Consider the following 26,319-nt stretch of genomic DNA (forward strand, 5'->3'; position numbering starts at 1 on the left):
TGTGAAAGAGAACTCATTCCTCCAAAAATCTTACGGGTCTGACTATGAATCTTCATAGCTTTGGTCAGTTTGGCTCTACAATATGACTAGAGAATTAAACCTCTAATTTCCAAGGTATGCAAGTGAGGAAGCAGCCAGGTAACTTCAAGCAGTTTACTCCTAGGCTCACAGTGTTTTCAAAACACAGTTCTTGAGCATGCTTGAAGCCTATCCATTCAAACATTAGGTATAAATAGAGCCTAGATCTCCCTATAAATTTTCAATGTCTAGGGCAAATTTCACTGAACATTTAGGCTCATGTTTGCTTCTTTTTTTCCTTGCTTGGGTGTAGCAATGGATCATAAAGCCTGACCTTACTAACTGCATTATCATTTATTTCCACCTCAATTTTTCTTTATGGGGTGATGTGATAGATTTTTTTCCTGAAAAGCCTGCATTGTAGGCTTGGATATGTCATGTCTAATATTCTTGTCTTTTAATTGGTGAATTTGATTAATGATTAAGGGATGCAGCCCAAGCTTTAAATTCCACAGCGCTGTCCACTGCAGTCTCGAGTTTTCAAGGAACTTTCTTTTTCCATGCCTCTCTCATACGGAATTGACATTACCGGGGGCCTGAGCTCCTAAGTCTGGGGTGCCTGTGGGTGGGAGGATGCAGGACTGTGTAAGACCTCATTCTAGTCATGGCTTTCACAGAATTAGGTTGGAAAAGACCTCTTAAGTCCAGCTTATGACTGAGCACCACCCTGTCAACTAAAGCATGGCATCAAGTGCTACATCCAGTCTTTCCTTAAATTGGGGATGGTGATTCCCCCACCTCCCTGAACAGTCCATTCCAAAGTCTGATCACCCTTTCTGTGACGGAATTAATCCTAAGGTCCAATCTCAACCTCCCCTGCTGCAGCCTGAGGCTGAGGCCTCTTATCCTGTCACTCGTCGCTGAAAGAGACCGATCCCCACCTGGCTACGCCCTCCTTTCAGGGACTTGGACAGCCACAAAGCCACCCCTGAGCCTCCTTTTTTCCAGGCTAATCCCCACCCCGCTCCCTCAGCTGTTCCTCACAGGACTTGCGCTCCCAGATCCTCCACCAGCTCCGTTGCCCTTCTCTTTATTTTAGGCGGGGGTCGCTGGCGGCTCCCCGTTCCTTTAAAACCGCACAAGACAACAACCCCGGTGCCGCGGCTCCCGCGCCCCGGGCGTGACGCCGCTCCTGGGGAGGGCGGCCTCCCGCCGGCCCCTTCCGGGCGCGTCTCCGCCCGCGGAGCGCCGCCGGCTCCTCCTGCCGCAGCCGGGCCGGCTCCGCCTCCTGCACCGGCCGCGTTCTGACACCGCTCCGCGGCCTTTCGGCCCGCGCGGCCCCGCTCCTCCTGCCGGTGCTGCCATGGCCTGTTCCGCCTCTGGCCGGGCCTGAGCGCCGGGAGCCCGTGGGGCCGCAGCCCGGCCGGCCGCCGACCCTGCCCCGGCCGCCGCCGGGCGATCCCCCACCGCCTCCTTCCCCGCCGCCTTCGCCCGGCTCCGCCGCTGCTTCCCTCGACCGCGAGGTCCCGGCGGGAGGCGGCGGCGGGCGCCGGCTGGAGCAGGCGGCGGGGAAGATGGCGGGGAACGGCGGCGGCTTCACCGGCGCCGGGAGCGGGGAGATCATCCAGCTCAACGTAGGCGGCACCAGGTGAGCGGGCGGGCCTGGGGCCGGCGGTGGCGGGAGGCGAGCGAGGGGCAGCGCCCAGTGGCCGTGGCGGAGGTTCCGGCCCGGCAGGGTCTGCCCCGCCGCGCTCTGCGCGCTGGTGCTGCCGCCGGGACGGCGGTACCCGGGGGCGGACACGGGGCGGATTGGCGGCTCCGCTTGGTGTCTGCCCGCGATGCCAGGGCAGCTTGCTCTACATACACCTTAGAGACTACGGGAATCCTGCTTCTTCAGGGACAGAAGCTTTGCCGTCACATCCGTAGGCTTCTAGTGAACAGTCTGTGTAGCAGCTTCAGAGAGTAAGATACTAAATTCGCTGATACGATACCGCTGGTATCAACGAGAATAAAGAGCTGCATTGTTTTCAAATGTACGTTGCAAGTGTGGAAGCTGGCAGACGTAGAGGTTTTGGCAGGCTAAGGCAGAGAATCGTGGGACAGCTGTGGTCAGAATCTGCGTGATAAACAGTGCAAACATTCCTGTCAAAATGCTCAGGCATGAAATCATTCAGATTATTGTAGCTAGTGGAAGCTCAAGTAATGTGTTTTCCCAAGTAACATGCACAACGTGGAGACAGCTATAAGTAGTAAGAACTACCACTGCTATTTTAAGAATTTTCTTGCATTACTCAGAGCATGGACTTGATCTGAGAACTAAATTGTGTGCTGCAGCCTTTCTTAAACCGGAATGCCGTAGAAATGGATGCAGAATTCCTTTGCTTTAGTAAGATATTAAGAACTTGGTTCAACCCTGAGAAACTGCTTGTAACTTGCACAGGCGAAACTCACCTGTAATGATGCTTTCAGGATAACTTTGATGTAGGTTTGGACCAGATTTCATGTTATGCTGCATAAGGTTCTTCAGTGAAGTCTGTATCTGAAATTACAGGCCGGTTTAACTTCTAGGATTTTATTACCTGTGGAATCTTAAAGCTGCTTTCCTAATTAAATGCCTCTGCAGAGAAGAGAGAATTATGCAAAGGGCACTAATCAGGGAAGAAACACACACCCTCAGAGGGCTTGCCTACACGGAGAGGTGGGAAGAATGAGGCAAATTAGTCAACATTTGGATGTAAGCAGTAGGAAATGTCTGCATGGATATTTCCCCTATAATGGATAGACTCTGTACTGTAGTACTTCTGTCTGAGAAGTTTTGGTCTTTTGCAAACTCAGCTTCCCTTGTAGTGCCCATGTCGTTTAAAAGCTACACCTGAGCCATGTTTTTCAGTTTGCAAAGGCAGGTTTAGCTGGTAGTGGAGTGGATGATGTGCACAGTAAGTGGGTGAGAGCAGGGTACTATACACATTTGCTCCTCTTCAGTAGTTCTCATTACTCTCACTAGAAACCTGAAACTCTTAGTGTTATTCGTAGAATTGTATGAGAAGAGGAAATGAGCACTCCCCTCTATTTCTGACACAAATTTGGAGCACGTAGTAGTGAGACCCCAGCTTTTCCATGCTCAGACACGAGGGCCCCACTGCTCCCTGGGACAGTCAGGACTTCTCTGTTGTGTGTGATGGCTCCGTCACTTCCTGGTCACAACTTCAGTGAATTCCTTTACTGTGGACAAAAGTCTCTCGCAAGTTAATGTTCACAGAAATTACTGTATCAAATTGGGTGAATTCTTTTGACTCTGTATCTCCCTCTGGTTACAATGTAACTCTGCAAAGAAAATAGACTTCGTAAATGGTTGTTTTATAGCTTTTACTTGTCACGTCTGTTTCCAGTTGCCTATATTTTTTTCAAATAACTTTAAGCTGGTATATCTTTAAGGGTCTTTTGAGGATATTGCACTGGGTTTGCCTAGTTTTCCTTATATGAGGCCTGTCTGACCACTTCATGGAGCTGCAGATACTCTGATGCATGTAAATGTTGCAGGCTAAGCTTCTTTCTGCATCCTGAAAAGGAGGACTCTGTCTGGTTGTTTACATAGATTAATGCCTATGTATTAAAAGTTCTAAAGTATATGTTAGTATGAGGTATTGCTTACTAAACTGGTACCATAGTGCTAAATTACAGACAGGAAATCCTGGGGCTGTCTGAACACACTGATAAAATTGAAAGAGGTTGATGGTGATGCTGCATCAATCTCTATAGTAACAAACAGTGTCTGGATTAATTCCAGATAAAATTAATGTAATTAATTGTTTTCACATGCTATAATATAGTTAAATGAATCATCCCTTACTCTGAGACAGAGGTAGTGACCTGTATTACTGATAAGAAAAGCTGAGCAAAACTACTTAGAAGTATATTAGAGAAGAGTTGTTTGGTTTTTTTGGTTTTTTTGGTTTTTTTGCCAGAAGAGGCTTTGTGCATGCTTGTGCTTAGAACACTGACACTGTAGGTTTTCTGTTAAGAACACATTTGCCATTGTTATGTTTGCAGTGAGCAGATACACAATCCATGTTTTATATAGTTCCACATAGCCTCTGTGTTTCTGCCTCATAGAGGGCATAAAGTAATGGGATTTGTTTACTTCCCCCCCCACTTCAAACCTGGAAAATACTAGCAATGAAAATGATATAAATTATGACTAAGTATTTTTATTTTAAAATATTTTCCACTTTGTAATCCCGTACTAGATGGAAAGTTGTAATTTTACTTTTGCATATCCTTTTTGTTTTCCCTTAATGAAGAGGTCACCAGAGTTTTCTTAGTCATGGCACTGGTAAGAGGATATGTACAGCCAGAGCGTGATGCAGAGCATGAGCTCATTGTCCAAGCTGCCAGTTCAGTTGTCTTCCTTCATGTTAAATCAAAACCAGAAGTACTATAAAATAATCCATAGTTTTTTATTATGTAAAGTATTGTCTGGCATTATAAGTAATATTATAATTTGTATTATTTCACAGTATGATTCAGAGTAAATAATGTTTTTCTTTTAATTGTTATTGTTATTGCCCCTCCCTCCTCCCCAAGAGGGGCCCAAATACCAAAATGGCAAATAATTCATGTTCCTATAAAATATTTACTTGAAGCTCACTGTAGTCTTTTGCAGCGCATAATGTAGCACCCTTTCAGTCCTAAGTAAGAGCAGCAGAGTAGCAGGCAGTTATTGACAAATACAGCATACTAATGATAAAAATATATTTCATTGTTAGGGTTTTGTGTGTGGAGCAGTGTTTGGGTTTTGTGGCTGTTTTTTTGCAAGCATTAATGTTGAAGTGTGAGAACCAGGAAATACAGGATGTTTGGGACAGTGTGTTGCAAACATACAAAGAATGTTACTTTTGTGGTCTCCAAACAGTTCTGCTTCATGCTTAAGGACAATCTGTGCAAAGAATCTGCAACTTCTGACTTGTTGCAGGTATTTGAAACATCTCAAACTTCCCAAACCTGTTTGATATTAGCTTTGTAGGACAAATCAAGGAGTTTTAGATAAAGCAGTCTTCTTTCCAATTTTACAGTTGATTCTGAATTTGTAACTTTGTTTTCATAGGTTCAGCACATCAAGACAAACACTGATGTGGATTCCAGACTCATTTTTTTCCAGGTATTTGTAATATATCGTCACATTTGACAAACACAAGTGAACAGTCATTAAAAAAAATTACATTTTTGGCTCTTAATTTATGTTGTAAATAGTATTAGTGCTTTTCCCCCCATCTCAATCAATGGGACAGATTCATTTGAAGTAGGTTGTTACCCAAGAGGCATCTTTTTCCTTGAATGTAGTCATGGCAGCTTATATGTGCTGAGGAGCTGTCACTTTTTGGATGGAATATTGTGGACATAACATCCAGTTCTGCAGGAAAGGGACATGCCACTGGCTGTGACTCTGTTACCACTTGTGATCTTACTGGCCATATGCATTAGCAGTGCCTTTAACATTTTGGTTTTGTTTGGTTTGGGTTTTTTTGAGTTATTGCTCTACTCTGAGTTACCTCAAAGTTTTGAGGGTTTTAACTTGTGATACAGAAGATGTTGAATTATTGAACATGCTCTATTTACATCAGTGCCATTACTAGTTCTGCAGGTTTGTATTTTGTTCTGCAGCTGCTGTACCTCTGTCACCCCAGCTAATCCTAAAACCACAGAGGAAGACCTAAATGCTGGCAATTTTATTTCCTTACATTTAATTTTTATATTCTAGATGTCTTTCCCAATAAAAGCCTAGCAGCTGACATATGCAGCATTTCCTGTTCCTATTTTACTGAAATATTCAGATAAATGAAATGCCAGGGAAATGTCACCTTCTTTGAGGCATGCAAGGAAAGGCACAAGGAGGAAGTCTCATGCTACTCTCCAGTCTCTCAACATAAAATATGCTAAGGAGGTTGTTCTGAAAGTTATCCAGTGCTGGAAAATCTCAGATAATTGTCATCCAGAATCAAATGAAAGCTGTTGATGTTGGTGTCCACCTTACCTGTAAAATGAGATTTTGGCATTGTGTTTTATATGGGTCTGGAGAAAAAGTACTGTGATCTGATGGGAGAAGAACTTGGAAGTAGAATTGTGTAAAAATGCACTCATGCCACTTTTGTCCAGTAAGTCCTTACAGATTGGGTTGTTTACTCATCATTTTTGCTTCAGCAGCTTTTACCAATTAAACTAGATTTTAACAAACTACACAGCCCTCTAAGTGCCTGGGAAAACTTTCTCATCCTTTCAGGCTAGGCCTTTTGTCTATTTTCTTTGGAAATCTGAAGGTCCTTATGATGCATCTCTGAGACTTTCCTTAGGTGTGCATACACTTCTCCTTTGTCCAAGAGACATATTTCACTCCTCCAGCATTCTGGCTGTTTTGTTTGCTCTGGTAAATTGTGTTACCAAAAAGTAACCGAGGAGAGCTAGCTGACCCAGAGTGTTCCTACCCTGTGTTTGTTTATGTCAGTACGTTTCTGGGGGACACCTAATGAAGATTTCCTGTTTTTCAGTTTGCTGAGCGGAAGAATTTCAACACTAAAGGATGAAACTGGTGCTGTGAGTAATGAACGTGCTGTAACTCCTAAATTCAATGTTATGCTTTTGGTTAGGTTCTCTCCTAAAGCATTTTTACTGTGGGTGCTAATGGAATTACACTGCCTGAGTCAGGCTAAACTTTCATTGAAAATGAGTGGCACCTCTGGCTTTCTTGCTTCTCATCCTTGTTTCAAGCCAAGTGAAACTGAACAATGTTCATACTTCTATGCTAATTATGAATTATACAGGTAATGCAGAAACAGCAACTCTATACTTTTCTTAAGCAGAGCAAATGCTAATTGCTGTATTGCAGCAAGGTGTAATTTTCATTAGATAGGCATTGCATGTGTAGTTGAGTAATCTAACATAGAAATGTAGCACTTTTTTTCTGGGCAAAAACATGTAGCCATGGCAATTTCAGTCTGTGGGTATGATATTCTTAAGCGGGAAACTAGTTACAGTAATCTTGTTGAGCATAGTAAGGCACACAAGTACTTTGCTAAAAGTGTAGACGTAGTTTTGATGGTAATTGAATTTTAAAAAGTCAAAACCTGTCTTGAGATCTTATTACAGTTACTGCATGTTGAACACATGCTAGAAATTGAAAGCATCCACTGTCCTTTGCGGAGACTAGAACCTAAAGAACAGATTTATTAAGTTCCATCTATTTGCAACAGTGTTTGTATATATGTCGTATAGGAATGTTTAATTTAGTGGACAGTAGAATAATGAGAACAAAAAGAGGCTCAAAAACTTTGAGTTTTGTTTGTCTGCTCTCTTCCTCATCTTCGACTCCTCTTTCCCACATTCAGCATAAAATAGCACTTTAGTTGATGGTTGCTCCATAACAGTACTCAAGGACAGAAATTTTTCTTTGCAGATATTTATTGATCGAGATCCAGCAGCATTTGCACCCATTTTAAATTTTCTTCGCACAAAGGAGTTAGACTTACGGTAAGAAGTTCATTTCAATCCAAATTGTGTGTGTGAGTGATGAATATTTCATCTTACTCATCTAGTTGGGTGCCTGGTGTGTGGCTCAGCTCCCTCATAGATGTTGGGCCAGGCCTAGAGTATATGTATGTCATGGTGGAAACAGAAATGGTGACATTCTGTTTTGTTAGTAGATTCTTGTAATGTAGACCACTTCTTGTAGTGTATTTCTTTATTGTTTCTGTATCTTTATTTTAATGAAAATTGAGTCAAATTCAGATCACTTTAAAATCTCAAACATCAACATGTTGAATGCATTTTGTGGTAATTTTATAAAATGTTATACAGCTTGATATTTAGGTTTGTAATGTCCAGCTGTATGCAAGCATTTATATTCAAAGTATTGACTCACTTTGTTCTTGTCGGTTTTTGGGTTTTTTTCCTGTTTCTGTAGGGGAGTGAGTATTAATGTCCTCAGGCATGAAGCTGAATTCTATGGAATCACTCCTTTAGGTAACTATTTTTTTTCTTAATGTGAGCTCATCTTATAATTATTATTGTAGTAATGGTCTACTGACAAATCCTGGGCAGTTGTGACCCTGAAGATTTTCAAAGTCAAAGTTTTTAAAAATGGAAGGATATTTGAGATAATGTAATGTTTTCAAGGAAGTGAAAGCTGCAGTCATATCTGGGTTTCCTCCTTAGTGAGAAGATTGCTACTATGTGAAGAACTGGAACGCTCATCATGTGGCAGTGTCCTTTTTCATGGCTACCTACCTCCTCCAGGTATTCTTGCATTCATGGTCTGATGTTGCATGCTGCTGTCACTTGTCATTTAAACCTATGACTTTGATCTCTGTGCTGTAATAAACAGCATGTTTAGAATACTGGGCAGGGGGTGTGGCATGTTAGTACTAAGCAGGCTGTGTTTGGTTGTAGACAAGAGCTGAGGTTCTTCAGGAGCCTTTCAGTTTAATGTCATCAGCATGAGGTGCTTTCTCCTTTCTGTCCTATTGCCTAGTGACAAATCACCACTAATGAGCTTTCCTTTACCAACGCAAGTACCTGTTAGACTTTTTTAATTCTCTGTAGAAATGAACACATTTCATGTATTAACCTGAAGTCTAAAGGATATCTTGCCAAATATTGACAAGTTTTCTGAAGATAATTCCTTAGATGGTGAATGTCAACCTAGAGAGCAAAAGCATTTCCTGTTTCAGTGTTACAGTATTGCCTGTTTCTTTTAGCAGATAAATTAGATTTTCATCAAAATGCAGAAGTGCTAATCCTGTATTTCTAAAGTGAACTAATATCTGTTATATTGCTGAAGTTTAAGGAGGGACACAAAACTTTTTTTTTTTAATAGGCATTCCCAGCCGTAAGATAAATAATACTACTGGGCCACCGACTGACATCAGAACGGGTCAGAATGAGAGTGAGATGCATGGAGGTGGTGTCCAGCCTACACTTGCTGGTACGGGGGAAGGTACAGTCAGACTAGGTGAGCAGTGTCAGTTGTAAAACCAAAGCAAATTGCGAAGATGCTTGTCTCTGGGAATAAGAACTGTGTGGCTGTATCTGTTTTAAATCTGCTATTCTGTGTTTGCTTGGTTAAAATTGCTGAATACTTAGTTAAAGACTACTCCCTATACAGTACTGAAGGCTCACTGCTTCACAGTCCAGGTGTGAGGCTTGAGAGAAAGGCAAATAAAAGTTCTTCATGCAGTCTTAGCATGACCCCTTAGACAAATGCCTTATACTGTACTAAAACCATAATAAAAACCAGAGAGGCCACTGTCTCTTTGGTCTTTTTTCAGGGCCTAATTCCTGCTCTTCCACCTCTTTCTTGTTCTTGGTGCCTCACTTGCTCTGAAAGAGTCAAGTTTTTAGAGTAAAGGTAGTCTGCACAGAAAAATTGTGAGATAGACCTGAATTGTGTCATTTTCCAGCCTTTGACTTTGCAAGCAAAATGATGCTGTTAGAAGTGTTGTATTTCTGTCATAATCCTGTAAATCACAGCAGTGTTAGGAAAATCTGTACTATGTTAAAGGCAAATCTATATATAATATAAAAGAAGGATATGAATTGCTGATTCTTAGTGAGCTGCTAGAGGTTTGGAAGCAGGCAGTCCTGGATAAAAGGAGGTAAAAGGTGCATTCTTAAAGCATTAGTTCTGTAGCATACCAAGGCTGTGAGGAGCAATACTACAAACTACAATCTTACTGAAAATGATTCTTGAAAACTTAATTATCAAAGTTTCTGTTGCACATCCTAGCAGAGAGCTCTATCCTGTTATAGATGTCTCTGCTCATCTAATACTTGTCACTTGCCTAACTTCAGCTTTGTTGTTTTTAGGATTTCCTGTGGACCCACGCAAAGTCCTAATAGTAGCTGGCCACCACAACTGGATAGTAGCTGCCTATGCCCATTTTGCTGTTTGCTACAGGTAGGAATAAAGTTGCTTGTTGGTTTATAGGAAGCTAAAAAAAAAATCATTATTATTGGCTAAGAGCAAAGCAAAATGCTTACTCTGAAATAGCAGTAGATAAATGCATTCAGTCTTATCCTATGAATATGAGTTGCTGCTTTTTTTTGGTGAAAAAACAAAGCTTGATCGGAACTCAAATTTTGGTTTGATGTCACTTATTGATACTGTTGGAAAAGTTGCAAATTGACTCCAATAGAACTGCTTCAAAGGCCTGTTTTAGAGTAGACTTTTCAATGGAAAATTAATTTAAAAAGTTTTCCTGCTGTGAGTTTGGAAACAGTCTATGATGTTAAACTGTCAAGGAAGCTGAAACAGTTAATTAATTTTTGCTACATTTTGCTACCTTGTCTTCAGGTATTTTTAGCTGACCAGATTAATTAAACACTTGCTACTTCACTTGGATGGCTGAAAAATGTCTTCAATGTCTTGGAAACAAACTGACTATTTTTTAAGATCAGGTGGATATAAGCAACACCTCCACATTGCAGAAGCTGTTTTTAGTTCACATCTCATAGTCTTGATTTAATTTGGTGGCTGTCTTTTGGATGGAAAGTAATGTTTTAATAAGAGGTGTTGCTCAGACCAATCTAACATGGCTGTCATATTGTGGTTCAGAAAAAGAGGGGAGAAGAATGTAATGGGAACAGCTTCTTTCTGCTTACTGCCAAGCTAAAGCCATAAATTTGCTGCCTTATTCACTCTCTAGAATACTAACTCAGTTGCTTAAACTTTGTAACTAATCACATCTAACTTACATTCACCACTGCATTTTTTTTTTGCTTTAATTTATATTAAATGTGGATTCCCTTGCTTTGTTTAATGTTTTTGTCTGACAGAGAAAGAGGCAATGATTGGCAATTGGATTTGTGCTAATTGTCCCCTTTTAGGATTTTATCTCTGACTTTTCTTTGGTTGCTAGCTCACTTTCGAAAGATTCTGCCTCTTTCCTGTTTGTTAAAATACTTAACAAGACTTTTTGCCATTGAAATTATGGCATTAGTGATGCTTTTGATGAGCCATGCCAGACTTGAATGGCTGGTGAGAGAGGGTGCAGGTCGACATGCCAGTTTAAAGTGCTGCTTTTCTTCAGAGAGACTCAAGGTAGCAGTCTTGTATTCTTTTTTTCTTCCAAAACTTGAAGGAGCTCTAGGAATACAATGGTGGAATTTTCCCTCCTCCCTTCTTCTAGAGCAAAGTACAGGGCATCTTAAAGATAATATTTTTTTAAATTTAGAAGTATGACAAAAGTCTTTTAAAATTTGATCATAAGGTTTGTGAGAATGTCTTGGTTGCTTTCAAAGTCTTGCTACTGCAACTGTGCTCTTAAGTCTGTTCGCTACAACTTCTGCATGTTGCATGGGTGGGTACTTCAGCTCCAGGCAGGATGCAACACTGAAGTGAAATAATGGCAACAGTGCTAAAAAGTACACATCTTTTTGCTTTTAATTTTCTATAACTTGACTGCAGAGATCTAGTCTGCTTTAGCTCCATGCAAAGTATCTAAATTATTGCCTGAATTTAAGTAAGATAAATTGTGCCTACACCATGTATGTCTTCAAAATGCACAGGGAAGTCATTCTCTAAAAATAAAGCTTATAGTAAATTCAATATTATCTGCTTACAGTACACCATAAATAGAAAATGTGTCGGGAGAATAGAGTTTTATGATAAAGTGTGATTGGGTTTCTCGCATGATATATAAGGAGATTAACAGAGTTTTCTTCTGAAGTCTTACACTGAACCTCATTATCTAGTGTTTGTTAGCCCAGGCTTTTGGCTTCATATTATAACTTTCATATCAGATGTGCTTACATTAAGAAAACGCCCAGCAGGTGCAAAGCACTGAAATAATGTGCAATATCAGACTTCAAAATGGGAAAAAATGCAGCTCTTGTAGACTGTAGTTCTTAACCAGAATGTGAAGTTTGTGGCTTCGACTGTAAGACTGAATCATCCACACTGGTTCCGGATTAGACTGGGCTATCTGTTCTGAGTCTCTGACATCTGCTCCCTGTTCTCCCCTTTGCCCTTCCAGAATCAAAGAGTCATCTGGGTGGCAGCAGGTGTTCACCAGTCCCTATCTGGACTGGACCATTGAGCGGGTGGCTCTCAATGCCAAGGTGGTTGGAGGACCTCATGGAGACAAGGACAAGATGGTTGCAGTTGCCTCAGAGAGTAGCATTATCTTGTGGAGCATTCAAGATGGTGGTAGTGGCAGTGAAATAGGTAACTATCATTACCTGTTTTGTTTTTTCTTCTGTGTGTGTGTGTTTAACTAGAAGGAAGTCTGAGACCTTGTTCTGAGGTATGTGTGATTTCTGGTGCTCAGTATTCACTTTCACAGATTGACAAAACAAGCTATAGTACAGCAGCCTGTTACACTTCCTTCAGTTCTGCACTAGGAATCCTGTCTTAAAATCAAAGAGATGGAGAATAAAAGAGCACTGTGTTTACTGAAGAGATAGTAACCAATACTTACTGTTCAGGTTGAGGTTTTTGTGTAAAAATTCAAATTAAGAGTTGAGTTTTCCCTACACTTGCATTTGGATCTGGGCCGTAACACACAAGAACTAAGCTTTGGAGGAGGAAACTTAGAGACACAAAGTGATTCTGCTCTTTGCTTTGTGTTATTAAAGCCACATTTCTACATAGAGATGATGAAAATACTTCAGTTCTCTGTCAAATACGGTTCATAAATGAAGTCTGGAAGATGAAAATTTCTTGAGATTATAACTTGGGTGTCAGGGTAGGAAAAAAGCCCACACTATTCTTTTAAGCATACAGGAATTACTGCTTATACACCATGGTACTGAAGGACACACAACTGTAAGCTTTAGAAACAGCAAGAAGACATTTCCAGAATATTCCCTGATGCTGATCTGATGGCTTGTCTGAGTCATTGCTGTTCAAATATAGGGCAAATTTGGGAGGCACTGAAGGGAATGGTATTTGGAACTTCCTCTAGCCTAATCCCTGGTGTTTGAATAACCACTGCTATGCCAGTAATGTCTGTTTCTTCTGGCAGTGGATATTGCTAACAAAGTATGACAGCAGTCTGTTTATGTGAGCACTTTCCCCGAAACTTAATGCTGAGCTAATTTGTTATTAGATGTATTTCCATAGTTGAAGCCTTGAGAATTATAGTAGCCATTAATTAAAGTCAAAATTACCAAATTCAATTTTTGACCCATGAGCCTTTAAAGAAGAGCTTATTTGACAGATTTCTCAGGCAATTTCTAGCTGTGTTAATGGATGTTGCATTTTTTTTTTTTCTGCATGAATGTGTGAAAACACTAAGTCATATTTGAAGATGGGGAAAGGCAAAGGTCTTGTATGAGCTGTGTACTGCTCTTTTACTGGTGACTCTTAGAGTTCTTATATACAATCATGATAAGCAAAATGGAAAAGGAGATTCCATTGTATTTAAAAAAATGCAAAACGTGTGTCTAAGAATTGAATATGAAATTATCTTCATTAAATGCAGTGAGTAATTATCAGATCTGAGAAGCCTTTTCTTCTCCTCTGCTCACATTGACTGAATCTTAAGGACAGGGAAGAGTTGGTGTGACAGCTGTACTCCTGTAACAGGCATTGCTTTAAGCATTGTGCCATTACATTCCACCTGCATTTTCTCAGGTCCTGCAGTTTCAATTAGCTGCTTGTGTTACTTCGGGATTTTTAACAAGATACAAGAAGCAGCATCTTGGATTTTTTAAAAATCGAGTGCAGAGACATAAAAAAACATAAGTAGACTTTTATTTCAAATAAAACTCTAAAATATGCCAGTATCATAAGCTTAGACAATGACTGAAAATGGCAACAAAACTGAAGCAAGGACTTTTGCTAATCAGGCAAAAGTACTGCATTCAAGTGACACTGTGAAACAGAGTAATTGCCACTTGGGGCAGGAGGAGGGGGGAAGCAGACAGAAAGTGCCTACAGGATGAAATTCCCAGTCAGACTGACATTGACCAAAATGTACTGCTGTTCTTTTGGATAATAGGTCATGTTGATTGGTTAAAAAAAAATGCTTGTGTTTAATAGTTATGACTTGAACATAGCTGTTTTGTTTCCTTGTAGAGACAAATGCTTGCAGTGCTGCTTTGTGCTAGAGATACAGTACATTGCTGTCATCTTGTGAAAGAAACTACTTGTTCCAAATAGTTGCTGGAGCCTGGCAACACCATCCCCAGCAAATTGTGTGGGCTGGCATCTCTGTGATAGAGCTCTCCCAGAGCGCTTCCTTCCCTTTCGATATTACTTATATAAGACACTGCTGCTGGCTTGCTGCTGTAAGCAGTATTTTACTGAGAGGGACCCTTAGGACAAGAGCCTGTCATTACATATAGTGTTGTCTCTCCTGTGAACAAGTCTCAAGATTGTTGAGCCTAAGCAGGACTGACACTTCAAATTCCTCCAGACCATTCAAGCTGTCTTCCTTGATTTCCTTGAACCTTGTCCTTCTCTGGAGTAATCAATTCTATTTGTTTCTGTGGATTTTTTATTACTGCCTTTTTCATGTGCCCTGTACTGCTGAATCTTATCTGCATTGAATGATTGTACTTTGCCCTGGAAAATGGTTTAGCACCATAATTAAAACAACTTCCTCAGATTCCTTCTTGGATGTTATGGAGGGCTGATTCTTGTGTGGGAATGAACAGTCTGTTCATTTGAATTTGTCCTAAACAATGCTGAGGAATTTTCCAGCTATTGGATACTCTTGTTTTGACAACATCTATCTGCTGCAGTCAAGGTATATTAGTGAGAAGTAGTATAAATATATAGAGTGAGCAGGATGCAATAGGAAATTTGTGAGTGAAGCTTGACACTTCGGTGTTGTAATGTATCCCCAGCATTTTTGTACTTACCAGGCAGAAAACCAGCCTAGAATTATTTACAAACCAAGTTAACTATAGGGCCAGTCTGCTGGACTTCATAGCTGGCAAACTTGGAAATTACCTCAGACCTTTTGAGTATGCTGTAACTTTTAAATACATGGGCAATAAATAGTACAAAATGTGGTATGTTATCCAAGTTCACAGTTTAGTTACAGTTATTCATGTTGGATCTATGATGAGACTTGGAAGCTCTAAAGAAAGGATCAATTTTGTGGAAGACCTCAGATGTTAAGGTCAACTACAACCACAGCCATCAATGCCTGTCAAGCGCTGCACTGTGTTGATCTTTATTAGGTGAAATGTTCTTGATGACACATTTCCTTTACTTGGAAGGCCAGCATTTATTTGCTGGTAAGTTTTATCTTCCAAATTTGAATAGTATGTGATGATTGGTGAAACTGCTTCCCTGTATAGCTTGAAGTTTTAATAGCCTGTTAGCCTGTACTCTCTGCTTATGGACTGCAACCAAATAAAAGATCTGGGAATGGGAAGAAAGAAGTAGGCTTTTGCAGCCTTATTTTTCTGAGTTCAAGTATTTCTACTAAAGGAGAAATTAAAATGTATTCAAATATGGTCACATTTGAGTTGTTCAGTCTTTTCCAAAGAATAAGGCTGAAGCCTTATAGTCATATTTAGTTCCTGAAATCCATTTTCAAAATATTTTTACTTGACTGGACTTATAAAAAAAGTGATCAAGAATTTGTAATATTTTAACAGGTAATTGCAAACTACTATGGCACAAATTTACAAAACCCATGAAATTACTGCTTCTTAAATAATGCTTCATAGTCACAGCTAAATAAAAACCCACAAAAGCACCAAAAGTTCCTGTTTGCTGTAATATATATATTTTTTTATTTTAAAGCCATTTGAGAACTTGATGGCTGTAGAAAAATCTTTGTATATTTCATAAGGGCTCTTTTAGCTTCTTGTGCCTCTTTTCTTCTTTCCAAACAACGATGATATTAGCAGAGATGACATCACACTGCTCTTCACTGGAACCCAGTTTGCTGCATGCATGGTGCCTCACCTGGCACACTGCAAACCCAGTTTTGGCTGTTCTTTACTTGCTCCTGGAATAAATGTGATGTGATAATAATGGAGAGATTCTATTGTTACTGTGTTTTTCTCTTTATTTTAGATGAGCTTCACAGCCTCTTCTTTTTTTTTGCAGGAGTGTTCAGTCTTGGAGTGCCTGTAGATGCTCTCTTCTTCATTGGCAACCAGCTGGTGGCTACAAGCCATACAGGGAAAGTCGGAGTATGGAACGCTGTGACTCAGCACTGGCAGGTCTGTTCAATGTTCCACATCACTTTTGACAAGCTGGAATGCCTTTCTAGTAAAAAGAGAATGAAATAATTTAAAAGCATGTGGGAAGTGCTCATCATAGGCTTTTCAGCCCGAACTTGTATTATAGAGTTTATCACCTGGGTATTGTGCCTGTGAGCAGAATGTTGACTTGTTTGGTGTTGCTAAGAAGCATGCTTTTTAGGCTCTCAAATGAAAGGATGTGGTGTGTTTTGGGGTAATAAATGTTAAGTACCAGTATATTTAAACTTCCTTATGTATTGCTAACTTTATAAATAGTTCATTAGCATCATAGAAAATAAAGTTGTGGCGAATGTGTGACAGCAATTTCTGGACTATCTGAAAGAAAACAAGAAGGCAGTCTGGTATCTGGGGTGTCTTCAAAGCTGCTTTACAATAGGAGACTCTTTGTCAAAAGAAATACACAACTATACTTTAATGATGTGTGTCTTGTGTGTGGATGCTTCTGGCTACACTGATTCCTGTTGTCAGAATGCACATTAAATAGAGAGATCCATGTAGTCAGTATGAGTCTGAGAAACAGTCGAGCATTCAAATAACAAAGCTTGTAATGCAGCTGGATATACACCTTTGTGGCACAAAACCTGGATGCACTGAAAATCCCAAAAATGTCTTGCAAATCTCAAGAGGCAGAACTGACCTGAGGCTGCTGCACTGTTTGCTGACTAAGTTCTGATTTGACTCTTAGTGACAGTACTGGTAACAAATAATGTAGATAATAGGTGTGGGATAACTTTGCTTCTGCATCAGAGACAGGCAGGTTAGTATAGCCTTGAATTAAACAAAACATTATTTAAAGTTCTACTGATGCCTTTCAGAATCTTCTGTTCAGGAACAACTTAATGCTATGTGGCAAGCTGGTGTTTAACAATATTTTCTAAAGGAGCAAGTTATAAGAAATAAAACCTGATGTCCCATTCATTATCTTTGTTTCTGGGGGAGCCACAGAAATCTTCCTTATCACGTCAATAGTTCTTCAGTTTGACTGACTAGTCCTTTGGTGAAAGCATTTCTTATTGAAGAGTAGGAAATCTTTTAGAGGCTTATATACCAGTGTGTCTATAAAAGATTTTGGATGTTTCTTTTTCAAGAGGATGAGAATAGCTCCTTTTATAAACAAACAAAGTCAATGGAAACACAAAACTAACAAAACACAAAACTAATAAAACCAAACCAAAAAACAAAAACCCCAAAACAATACCATTTCAAGGTGCTTTCTGTAGCTTGGGCTCTTTTCTAATAAAAATAAAAATAAAAAAAAAAAACAAACCAAAAAAACCCACAAATGTCTTCCTTTAGATCTTAATATCCCTTTAGAACACATTGTTTCTTGAAGAACCCCATAAAAATGTAAAGTGGCAGGGTTAATCTTGAAATTCCTAATGAGAATATCTGATATTTAACTGACTGCTTTCCCATGAGTTGCCCATAGCTCTGGACTTAGGATGCAATCATACTTGCTTCAGTGAGCGATGTTTTTGTAGAACAGTGTGCTGATGCCATTTCAGAGCAACAACTTCATCTTCTTTCAGGCTGATGTCTTTCTAAGTTCTACTTTTATTTGTTCAAATCTATTCTTCCGTGTGTGGTGATCTCTGATTTATTACACCCTGATGTAATTCTGATCTCTGCATCTTATTGGTTCTTGCATCTTCCCTTCTTGGAGATTTGAGCAGACTAGTGGTGTGGTTTTCCTAGTGCTTATTCCTCTGGCAATGTTTCAGTTGCATGCTAAAAGGAGGAGAAGGACGGTGTGGGTGCTAGATACATTAGTAATGAAATTCTTAGCAAAGGAGAGCTTAAAGGAAGCAGAATATAAAGTGCTATAGAGTAAGAGGTAATGTAAAACAGTAGAGTGTGACAGAAAATCCTATGAGACAAAGTGAGGATTCTCACTGGCTATGTTTTACCAGTGACTGTTGTACAGGGTTGCTGTTTCCTAATGAAAGTTCACATCTTGGCAGATGGCAGCTGCTGAATCACCTCTAGTGTTCCTATCTAGGAACACTACAGAATTCTTTCTGTTGAAGAAGGAAAGAAGATAAAATCTTTTAGGGGTTTACAGACCATCCTTAAGTTAGGAAAGGGTACTGGTTTAGAGTCTGAGCTCTTTGGGATGTGGGGAAGTTTCTTTGGTTGGTTTGTTTTGCTTTTATCCAGCTGATTCATTGTAAGTATTTTGCAAATGATTTTTCAAGCCTTTGTAGCAATTGGAAGGATGATGCTGGTAAGAGAGAAATGAGAACTTAGGTTGAAATGTCCATTAATTCAAGGTCTATTCAAGTGAACTGACTGAAACGTAGAGTACAGGACAAATACCATGACACTGTGCATGTTTGAGTGCTCTGGATAAAATGGCTTTTGCCTTTTTCCTCCTCAGTAAAAAATAATTGTTTGAAATATGACACTTTACTTAGGAGGAACTAAACTTTTTCTTTGCTTGAAATCCCTGTCCCACTTGGAGGAGTAAGCGCTCCTATTAACCCTAGAGGGCAAAGAAAGGGCATGTGTAATCCCTCACCTTGAGTTGTAGATCAGTAGGTAAAATATGACAGGACTGTCTTCCAGTTTGCTTGGTGTCATTGTGTGTTAGTGAGAAACTGTAATGGAACAAGAATTTCTACCCCTCATTATATATCTGCTAGAGGCAGAGATTTCTGTAGTTTGGCAGAGGGATAAAACTTGGGATAAAAGAAGGCATAGAGAGGTAACATCTAGTTCCTTGGTCCAGAAATGTCTTAAGGACTTGTCAGAAATGGAAGAAGGGAGAGGACAGAAAGGGCGAAACAAACTCACTGGCATATGGGAAAAAATATACTTTTGAAAACATGGTTTAGGTGCAACTCTCAAAGCTTTGTTCCTTCACACAGAGAAGGATCTTCCAGAGCAGTTGTGCTGATTTGTCTGCTGAACTTCAGATCCAGTTTGGTAGAGGAATATGCAGTACTTCAAGAATGCCATTGTAGATGCAAGTGTGTGCACAATGGCTTCAGTCCAGGACCAAACTCAAATGATCAACAAAATACACCAAAAATTTCTAAAAACTGAGGAAGTAACAACATAAATTCTTTATTTGAATTCTTTTTTTCCTTTCTATTTCCTCTAGGTTCAGGATGTTGTTCCTATCACAAGCTATGATACTGCTGGGTCTTTTCTGCTGCTGGGCTGTAACAATGGTTCTATCTACTATATAGGTAAGAAACGGGAGCAGCGTGGAATAAAAAGGATAAAGAGTTTTTTTGTTACACTCTTTAGTTGACTTAAGTTGCATCAGAACAACTCTGTCTAATGAGAGTAAATGTCTCCTCCCCACAGACATGCAGAAGTTCCCACTTCGAATGAAAGACAATGATCTTCTTGTGACAGAATTGTACCATGATCCCTCCAATGATGCTATAACAGCTCTCAGTGTCTACCTCACACCTAAAACAAGTCAGTATTCTACCACTGTCTCTTCACTGAGAGTTTGTTAGAAATGTGCTTTTCTGTTTTCTAAATGGACTTCAAATGAATGATGAACACTAGGCATAGCTTTTCCCTTACACCTGTAGTCTGTATAAATAGGAACATACACTTACACGTATTCCTATATTAATGCTTGTGCCTAATGTATCTTGGTTGCTTTTAAGCCTTTTGCACCAGAGAGGCACACAGGTTATGAATTGTATTTGCTGAAATAGTTTGTGCTGAACTGAGTAAGGGGGAGACACAACCTTGCTATTGTGTCTGACTTTATAACCAATGTGCTAAGAAACATTTCCATATGCAGCTTGATGATGCTTTTTTAATTATGGTGCAGTTATCTTTTAAATTAAAAAGAGAAACAATAGCAACAACAAAAAACTAAAGCAAAATAAAACTCAAAAAAGCCCAGACTGGGAGAAAGTGGTTACTTTCACATAATATGGATACCACAGTGACTTGTTAAACTGTAGTTCTTTCTGTTTTGCTTTGCTTTCCCATTTGCTTCCAACTAAGCAGAAAAATAAATGTTACGTGGCACATACAGACCATATCACTGTGAGGAGTGCGAAAATACCTGACCATACGACTTTATCCATTTCTTCTTTCACTTTCAGGAGGGAGGAGAGAATGTCTTAACAAAAGCCTTTTTTCCCCAATGTTGAAGCATGTAGTATGCAATAGAACAAACCTGGGGTCATTTTAGTGGCAAAATACCCTCCCTGTTTATGGGAAAATAATGAGTAAACAGTGTTTAAAAAAAACATAGCTTTCTTAATGTGGAAGCTGGAAATACTGTTTTCTACTGTCTCCTTCCCTGGCCCCCAAAATAAGCCAAGCTTTTACTCCTGTGGGAACAACTGTGTTCTTGCTTGTTTCAGGTGTAAGTGGCAATTGGATTGAGATTGCATATGGCACCAGCTCTGGAGCAGTGAGGGTGATTGTACAGCACCCTGAGACAGTCGGGTCTGGCCCTCAGCTCTTTCAGACCTTCACGGTTCATCGAAGCCCTGTCACAAAGATCATGCTCTCAGAGAAACACCTCGTGTCAGGTAATGTGTGCACAGATGTGTATTGGTGGTTCTCCCCGCCTCCTGAGCAATTCAGTATTTGTATGCTATGCTCTATAACTTGCATCATTCCCACATGTAATGGAAATGAGTTGGACAGATCTGGGGACAGGGGAAGGGCTAGACTTGCATAGATCCTCTTTCTTAAAGTAAGCTTCTTTCAACGACTTTAGCAGTTGAAAGGCCCAAGTTTTTTTTGACCACATACTAGAACTACTCACTCTTTCATTTGTGTCTTATTCCAAGGTTGCCATTTGTAGAAATAAAAGGACTTGTAAACAAATGTATCTCTGTCAAGTTTTATTGTTATGTGCAGATCCTTCAGGACTAGTTTCCTTTTAACAGCCTTTCAGGAGCTTTCTGAGCTGCAGCAAAATGTGCACCATCTCCTCCTGGGCCCTTGAAAAAGCCTTCCTGTGACTTCAAAGCGCTGTCTCTTTTCTCCGCAGTCTCCCAGTGTCTGTTGTGCTATTCTGTTTGTCCTAGTCTTATGTTTAGGAACGTGTCTTACTTGCAGAGCAGATGCAGTCATTCCTTCCTCTGTAAAAATCTATTTCGTCTAGAATTCAGCAGCCAGGGTGTGGCAGAGAACTGGTTTACATCTTGCTGCTGTCCTGTTATTTTAAAAAAAGGAACAGGAACATGGTATCCCGTTATACTGCAAATAAACAGCCCAACTGTTAAACTGCAAATAGAGGTCATCTATTTCCCTACAAGTTGCTGCTAAACCCTCAGTACCAGGAGAGGGCACATCTCTATGTACAAAACTGAGTTAATTTATGAAATCAATGGAATAGGGCTGTTGTGTGAGGAGGGTTCTGCTGCCAGGCTACTCTCATGACATCTTGTCCTAGCATCTGCACACAGGGGATTAAAGGGGCTCTAGGCTATTGGTGCTAGACCAGACCTTAGTTTGGTGTTGCACCTATCTCAGTTTTTTGAATTTCTGAGTGAAGAAACAAAACTATTAGAAAATAGGACATCAAGAAGAATTTGTAGACTGTTATAAAATTGTGTGGAGGTGCTGTGGGGCCTCACATTGACTAAATTGTTGATCGCTCAGTCTTGAAAAACTATCATATAGATGATCATTAGAGAAGTTTATCTAAATGTTTTGTCATCCCTTGTAAATGCACATCTTTTCCTTTCTAGTTTGTGCTGATAACAACCATGTCCGGACATGGACTGTGACTCGCTTCCGGGGTATGATTTCGACTCAGCCAGGCTCAACCCCTCTTGCATCATTCAAAATCTTATCCCTGGAGGAAGCAGAGAGTCATGGCAGTTACTGTTCTGGAAATGACATTGGTAGGATATCTCTGGTTTGTGCTGTGCCTGTACCTTCACTAGTCTTAAAATGGTTTAACAGACCTTCAGCCCTTTAACATGCAAGACAATGGGTGTAAGCTCTTATATACACTTCTCTTTCTTCAAAATGATGGCAAGGATCTGTAAGATTCACTTGGGATTATTATTTAGGCTGTAGAGAATGAATACACTTAAAGGACTTATTCTGAATGACAGAAAAAGGAACAAAAAAGTCTTTGGAACACAGATACTATATTTCTTCCTTGAGCAAACTGATGTAGCATTTCAATTCTGATTTAACTACAGAATGAGAGAAAGCACAGGAGACTGTATTAAGCAGATGAGCATAGCAAACATTTAGTCTACTGCAAATTCTAGTTCACTGTTCAGCTGGGGTTAAGCAAAGCATGGAAAAAGTTCTTAAATGACTTTCAAGTGGTGACAAAGTTCACTGAAGCCTTGCAACTGCAGAGGCAAAGGGTGCTAGCACATTGCTGTAGCAAGGTACTGAAGGAATGTGTGTTGGTAAATATGGTTAGACAGGTAGTTTAGCTTCCTTGGTGGTCTGAACCTTGCAAATGAACCTTTGATGAATAGGATGCCCTGTGAACACAGGCTGGGGTCAGTTACAAGAAATCTGATTAAGCCTTTAGACATGCAGGAGCTGCAAAATAACAAATTACTTACTGTTATTATAGAGACCTAATGTAGGGTTTGTGCTGTTATAGTAGTTCCTCCAGGAACACACAGCAAACTTAAGAATATGTGTCCCCCCAGGAACACACAGCAAAAACTGATTTGGATGTGTAGAGACTGCTAACCATTGGATGGCTTTTGATAGCTACTGGTTATCTTTGGCTCCCTGCTCCTGATACTTTAAAATTGCAGTGGTCACACTCATATGAGTCTGGGTCTTCAGAACTGTTTGGGGGAAAAAGTTGAGGAGATTGAAACAAACAAACAAGTGATCTTTCCTTTTTTTCCTCTAGGACCCTTTGGTGAACGTGATGACCAACAGGTGTTTATCCAAAAAGTTGTTCCCATTACGAATAAGCTGTTTGTAAGGCTGTCTTCAACTGGGAAAAGGTACATGCATGTTTTAAGTGGAAAAGAGGCAGGACTAGGCCTGTTCAGGTGATGATGTCTCCCTGCTCCATGCTGTGTGTCCAGTTGCACATAAGTCTTCTACTATGCTTGACAGCTCTGGATGAACTCTTGTTTCTGTGCCAGTAACAGAATGATTACTTAACAATTACTATAACCTTAAAGCCAACAGGCTTTTTGAGAACTGTGATATCAGAGACTCACTTCATGATGGAGCTCACAAAACAAACATTTATGTGCCTCTCTTGTGACTCTCATGAGAATATGTGACTCTCAACCATAGTGCCATGCTAACATTTAATTTCAGGACTAATGCTGAAGTTGTTGGTGGCAGGGATTATGCTGCTCACAAATGGGTTTCTCTCTTTCTTAGCACTTGGCCTTGAAGATATTAGAACCTTTAAAATGGAGGTACTGTTTTCTAGGTCATCTATTAAATTATTTTCTTAGGCTTGACTTTATAATTTTCTACATTACTGCCAACATAGTAAAAAAATGTCAAATCTACTGCTGCTTTTCTTCCTGTTAGACTAGGAAGATGACAAGAGATCAGAAAAGACAATGCATTTCAGTTTTATGCTTCATTTTTGCAACTCTTGCCTAATAACTTTGAATCTGGATGAAAACATTAATGCCTCAACGTTATCACTTATTTTGGTACTTCTTGGGTGAAAAGTTCACTACAAAGGGCCAGTAAAACAAACTACTCAGAGCATGAGCAGCTTAGTTTTGGGAGTCCTTTTCTTCTCATCGCTCCTCATAAGCTTCTAAAATAAAGGGGAAAAAAGCAATGGATATTTTCCATGACAAGTGAAATTGCAGTTGTGATATGACAAAAGTTATCTTTATAGATAACATCTACCTTATAGATAAATCATCTTTGGATTTTTTGTATCTTGTATAACTTTTGTGGTTAATGTGCTGCTTCTGCAGGTTAGTTTCCTAGAATGTCTAGCATATGAAGGGGCTGGTTTCTGTCATTGTTGTGAGAGCCTTAGCTTTATCATTGCAAATAGCAAACAGACATAGAACATGGGAGGGCTGCCTAATAAACAAGCAGTAAGAGTGCAGATGGACTGGGGGTGGGAGTCTTGTCTGCCAGTCATGCAGGGGAAGGAATTTCATTTGGAGAAAAGGTCTTTTTCTGATAGCAAGTTTGGTGCCTTCTCAGAAAATGAAGGAACCAGTAGTGACGTCAGAAATGAACCAGTACTGACTTCAGTGGCCAGACTCTGCCAGGTGCAATTGTTCAGGTCATTTGGGATTTCTCTTCCTGTAGGATCTGTGAGATCCAGGCAGTTGACTGCACTACCATCTCGTCATTTACTGTGCGAGAATGTGAAGGATCCAGCAGGATGGGCTCCCGGCCACGCCGCTACCTCTTCACTGGACATTCCAATGGCAGCATCCAGATGTGGGACCTGACCACAGCTATGGACATGGTTAATAAGAGTGAAGACAAAGGTAAGCTGTGTTATGCCAGGACTGTGGTGTGATTCTTTTTTGTGTCCTCAGATGTGCCTGATTGCAATAAATGGACTTGGCCTCTAAGAGCTCTCTCTTGTGCAGATGTTGGTGGGCCCACAGAGGAAGAGCTGCTCAAGCTGCTTGACCAGTGTGACTTGAGTACATCTCGCTGTGCCACACCCAACATCAGTCCTGCCACCTCAGTTGTTCAGCCAAACCGGCTTCGGGAATCTAATTCCAGGTAAGTCACCAAGGGTGGCACTGGCTGCAGACACTGAAGGTTTTACTTTTCAGGTTAGGCAAACAGGTTTTGTGAATTGAAGGCTGTAACTGAGCCTCTGACTTCATGTCCTAAGCGGTTTAAAACTACATACACGTACTCCTTGATTTCTACTGGTTTGTATGTGTGCAGACCGAAGTATCCTCGGAGATCTGGAAGCCTTTGTGTGGTGGCTGTGATGAGTGTATTGCTATTGTAGTGGTAATTGCAGTGGTAATTGCAGAAGAACTGGCTGCTATTCTCAGCCTAACATCTGCTCTTGTATTTTCTAAAGCCTCCAGTTGCAGCACCATGAAACAATCCACGAAACTGCCACATATGGTTCTGTGCGACCATACAGAGAAAGCCCCCTCTTGGCAAGAGCAAGGCGGACAGAGAGCTTTCACAGTTACCGGGACTTCCAGGCTTTTAACTTATCCAGCAAAAGCCCAACAGAAAAGGCAGCTGCTGCAAATGGGAATTCAAGCCAGACAGAGGCCAGGAAGGCAACAGCTGAAGGCAGTGCAGCTGAGAGAAAGGCAGTCCAATCAACAGCACTTGAAGTGCGAGGCACAGGCGTGACAGATGCAAGTGGGTGCTGCAGTACAGAGGTTCACCGCCTGCCAGAGAATTCTATGGATCCCAAAAGAAGAGGACCAGAAGAAGAGAATGAAACCAAAGCAGAAAGCAAAAAGAAAATGGGATTTGAAGGAGCTGGTTTCTTGGGAAGAAAGAAAGTGCCTGTCCTGGCCTCGGCACCAGTCCTTGCTGAAGGTGGGCCTGAATTACCTGGTGCAGCCTCTCCATCACCTACAAAAACAGCTGCTTCACCACGACACCGGAAGAATGACTCATCCTGCCAAGACTATGGCTTGTGAAAATGTGTCTGGTGGCAAAAACAAGGTGCAGGTGCCCTCTGGCTGGTAGAAGGCATGATGTTACGTGGTGTGGGTTGTTTCTTGAGTGGGATTTTATTCTCATATAAATATTCTGTTTTATTCTGTTCAGAATAAAACTTGTAAGGCTATGAGAAAGTTTCTAGCTGCTGTTGCCAAAGCTTTGATGTGGACAACCCTTCAATGTGTGGCTTTATGTAATGCTCCAAAGTGTAGTACGGTACCTGGTCCAAAATATTGTTGTGCATTCTTGCGTAATTGTGGTCAGGCATGTGATATGTTGTCATTATTTTTGTTTTGGGAAAAGGGACGGTGCTAAAGGTAAACATGGTTGCTGAGCTGAGGATGCCCTGTAGATGCAGCTGCACATTGCTCTACAGTGCTGCTGCTGTTTTGGGTGGATTTTGCCTGATTCACAGAGCTGCCTCTGTAGTGTTGTTTAATGAATGGGATCCTTGCTCTTTATGCTGCTGTCTGGTAGCTGAAGTGTTTTGTGCAGGTTAAGGAGGAAGTTATCCAA

At 40.5% G+C, this 26,319-nt stretch overlaps 1 protein-coding gene across 1 annotated transcript; it reads left to right on the plus strand.

Moving 5' to 3' along the window:
• Positions 1 to 1,287: 1,287 nt before the first annotated feature.
• KCTD3 (potassium channel tetramerization domain containing 3) lies at positions 1,288 to 25,933 on the plus strand. The gene is made up of 18 exons (XM_041426682.1): positions 1,288 to 1,666; positions 5,123 to 5,176; positions 6,561 to 6,606; positions 7,466 to 7,539; positions 7,973 to 8,031; positions 8,224 to 8,304; positions 8,885 to 9,019; positions 9,874 to 9,964; positions 12,042 to 12,232; positions 16,079 to 16,194; positions 19,340 to 19,427; positions 19,549 to 19,665; positions 20,577 to 20,747; positions 21,918 to 22,073; positions 23,063 to 23,159; positions 24,457 to 24,641; positions 24,747 to 24,885; positions 25,199 to 25,933. Exons 1-18 carry the CDS (start codon positions 1,593 to 1,595, stop codon positions 25,779 to 25,781), a joined length of 2,457 nt encoding a protein of 818 aa, XP_041282616.1. The 5' UTR covers positions 1,288 to 1,592; the 3' UTR covers positions 25,782 to 25,933.
• Positions 25,934 to 26,319: the final 386 nt, after the last annotated feature.

The sequence above is a fragment of the Onychostruthus taczanowskii genome, unplaced genomic scaffold (genome assembly GCF_017590055.1).
Source record: "Onychostruthus taczanowskii isolate IOZ18803 unplaced genomic scaffold, ASM1759005v1 scaffold93, whole genome shotgun sequence".
Lineage (NCBI taxonomy): Eukaryota > Metazoa > Chordata > Aves > Passeriformes > Passeridae > Onychostruthus > Onychostruthus taczanowskii.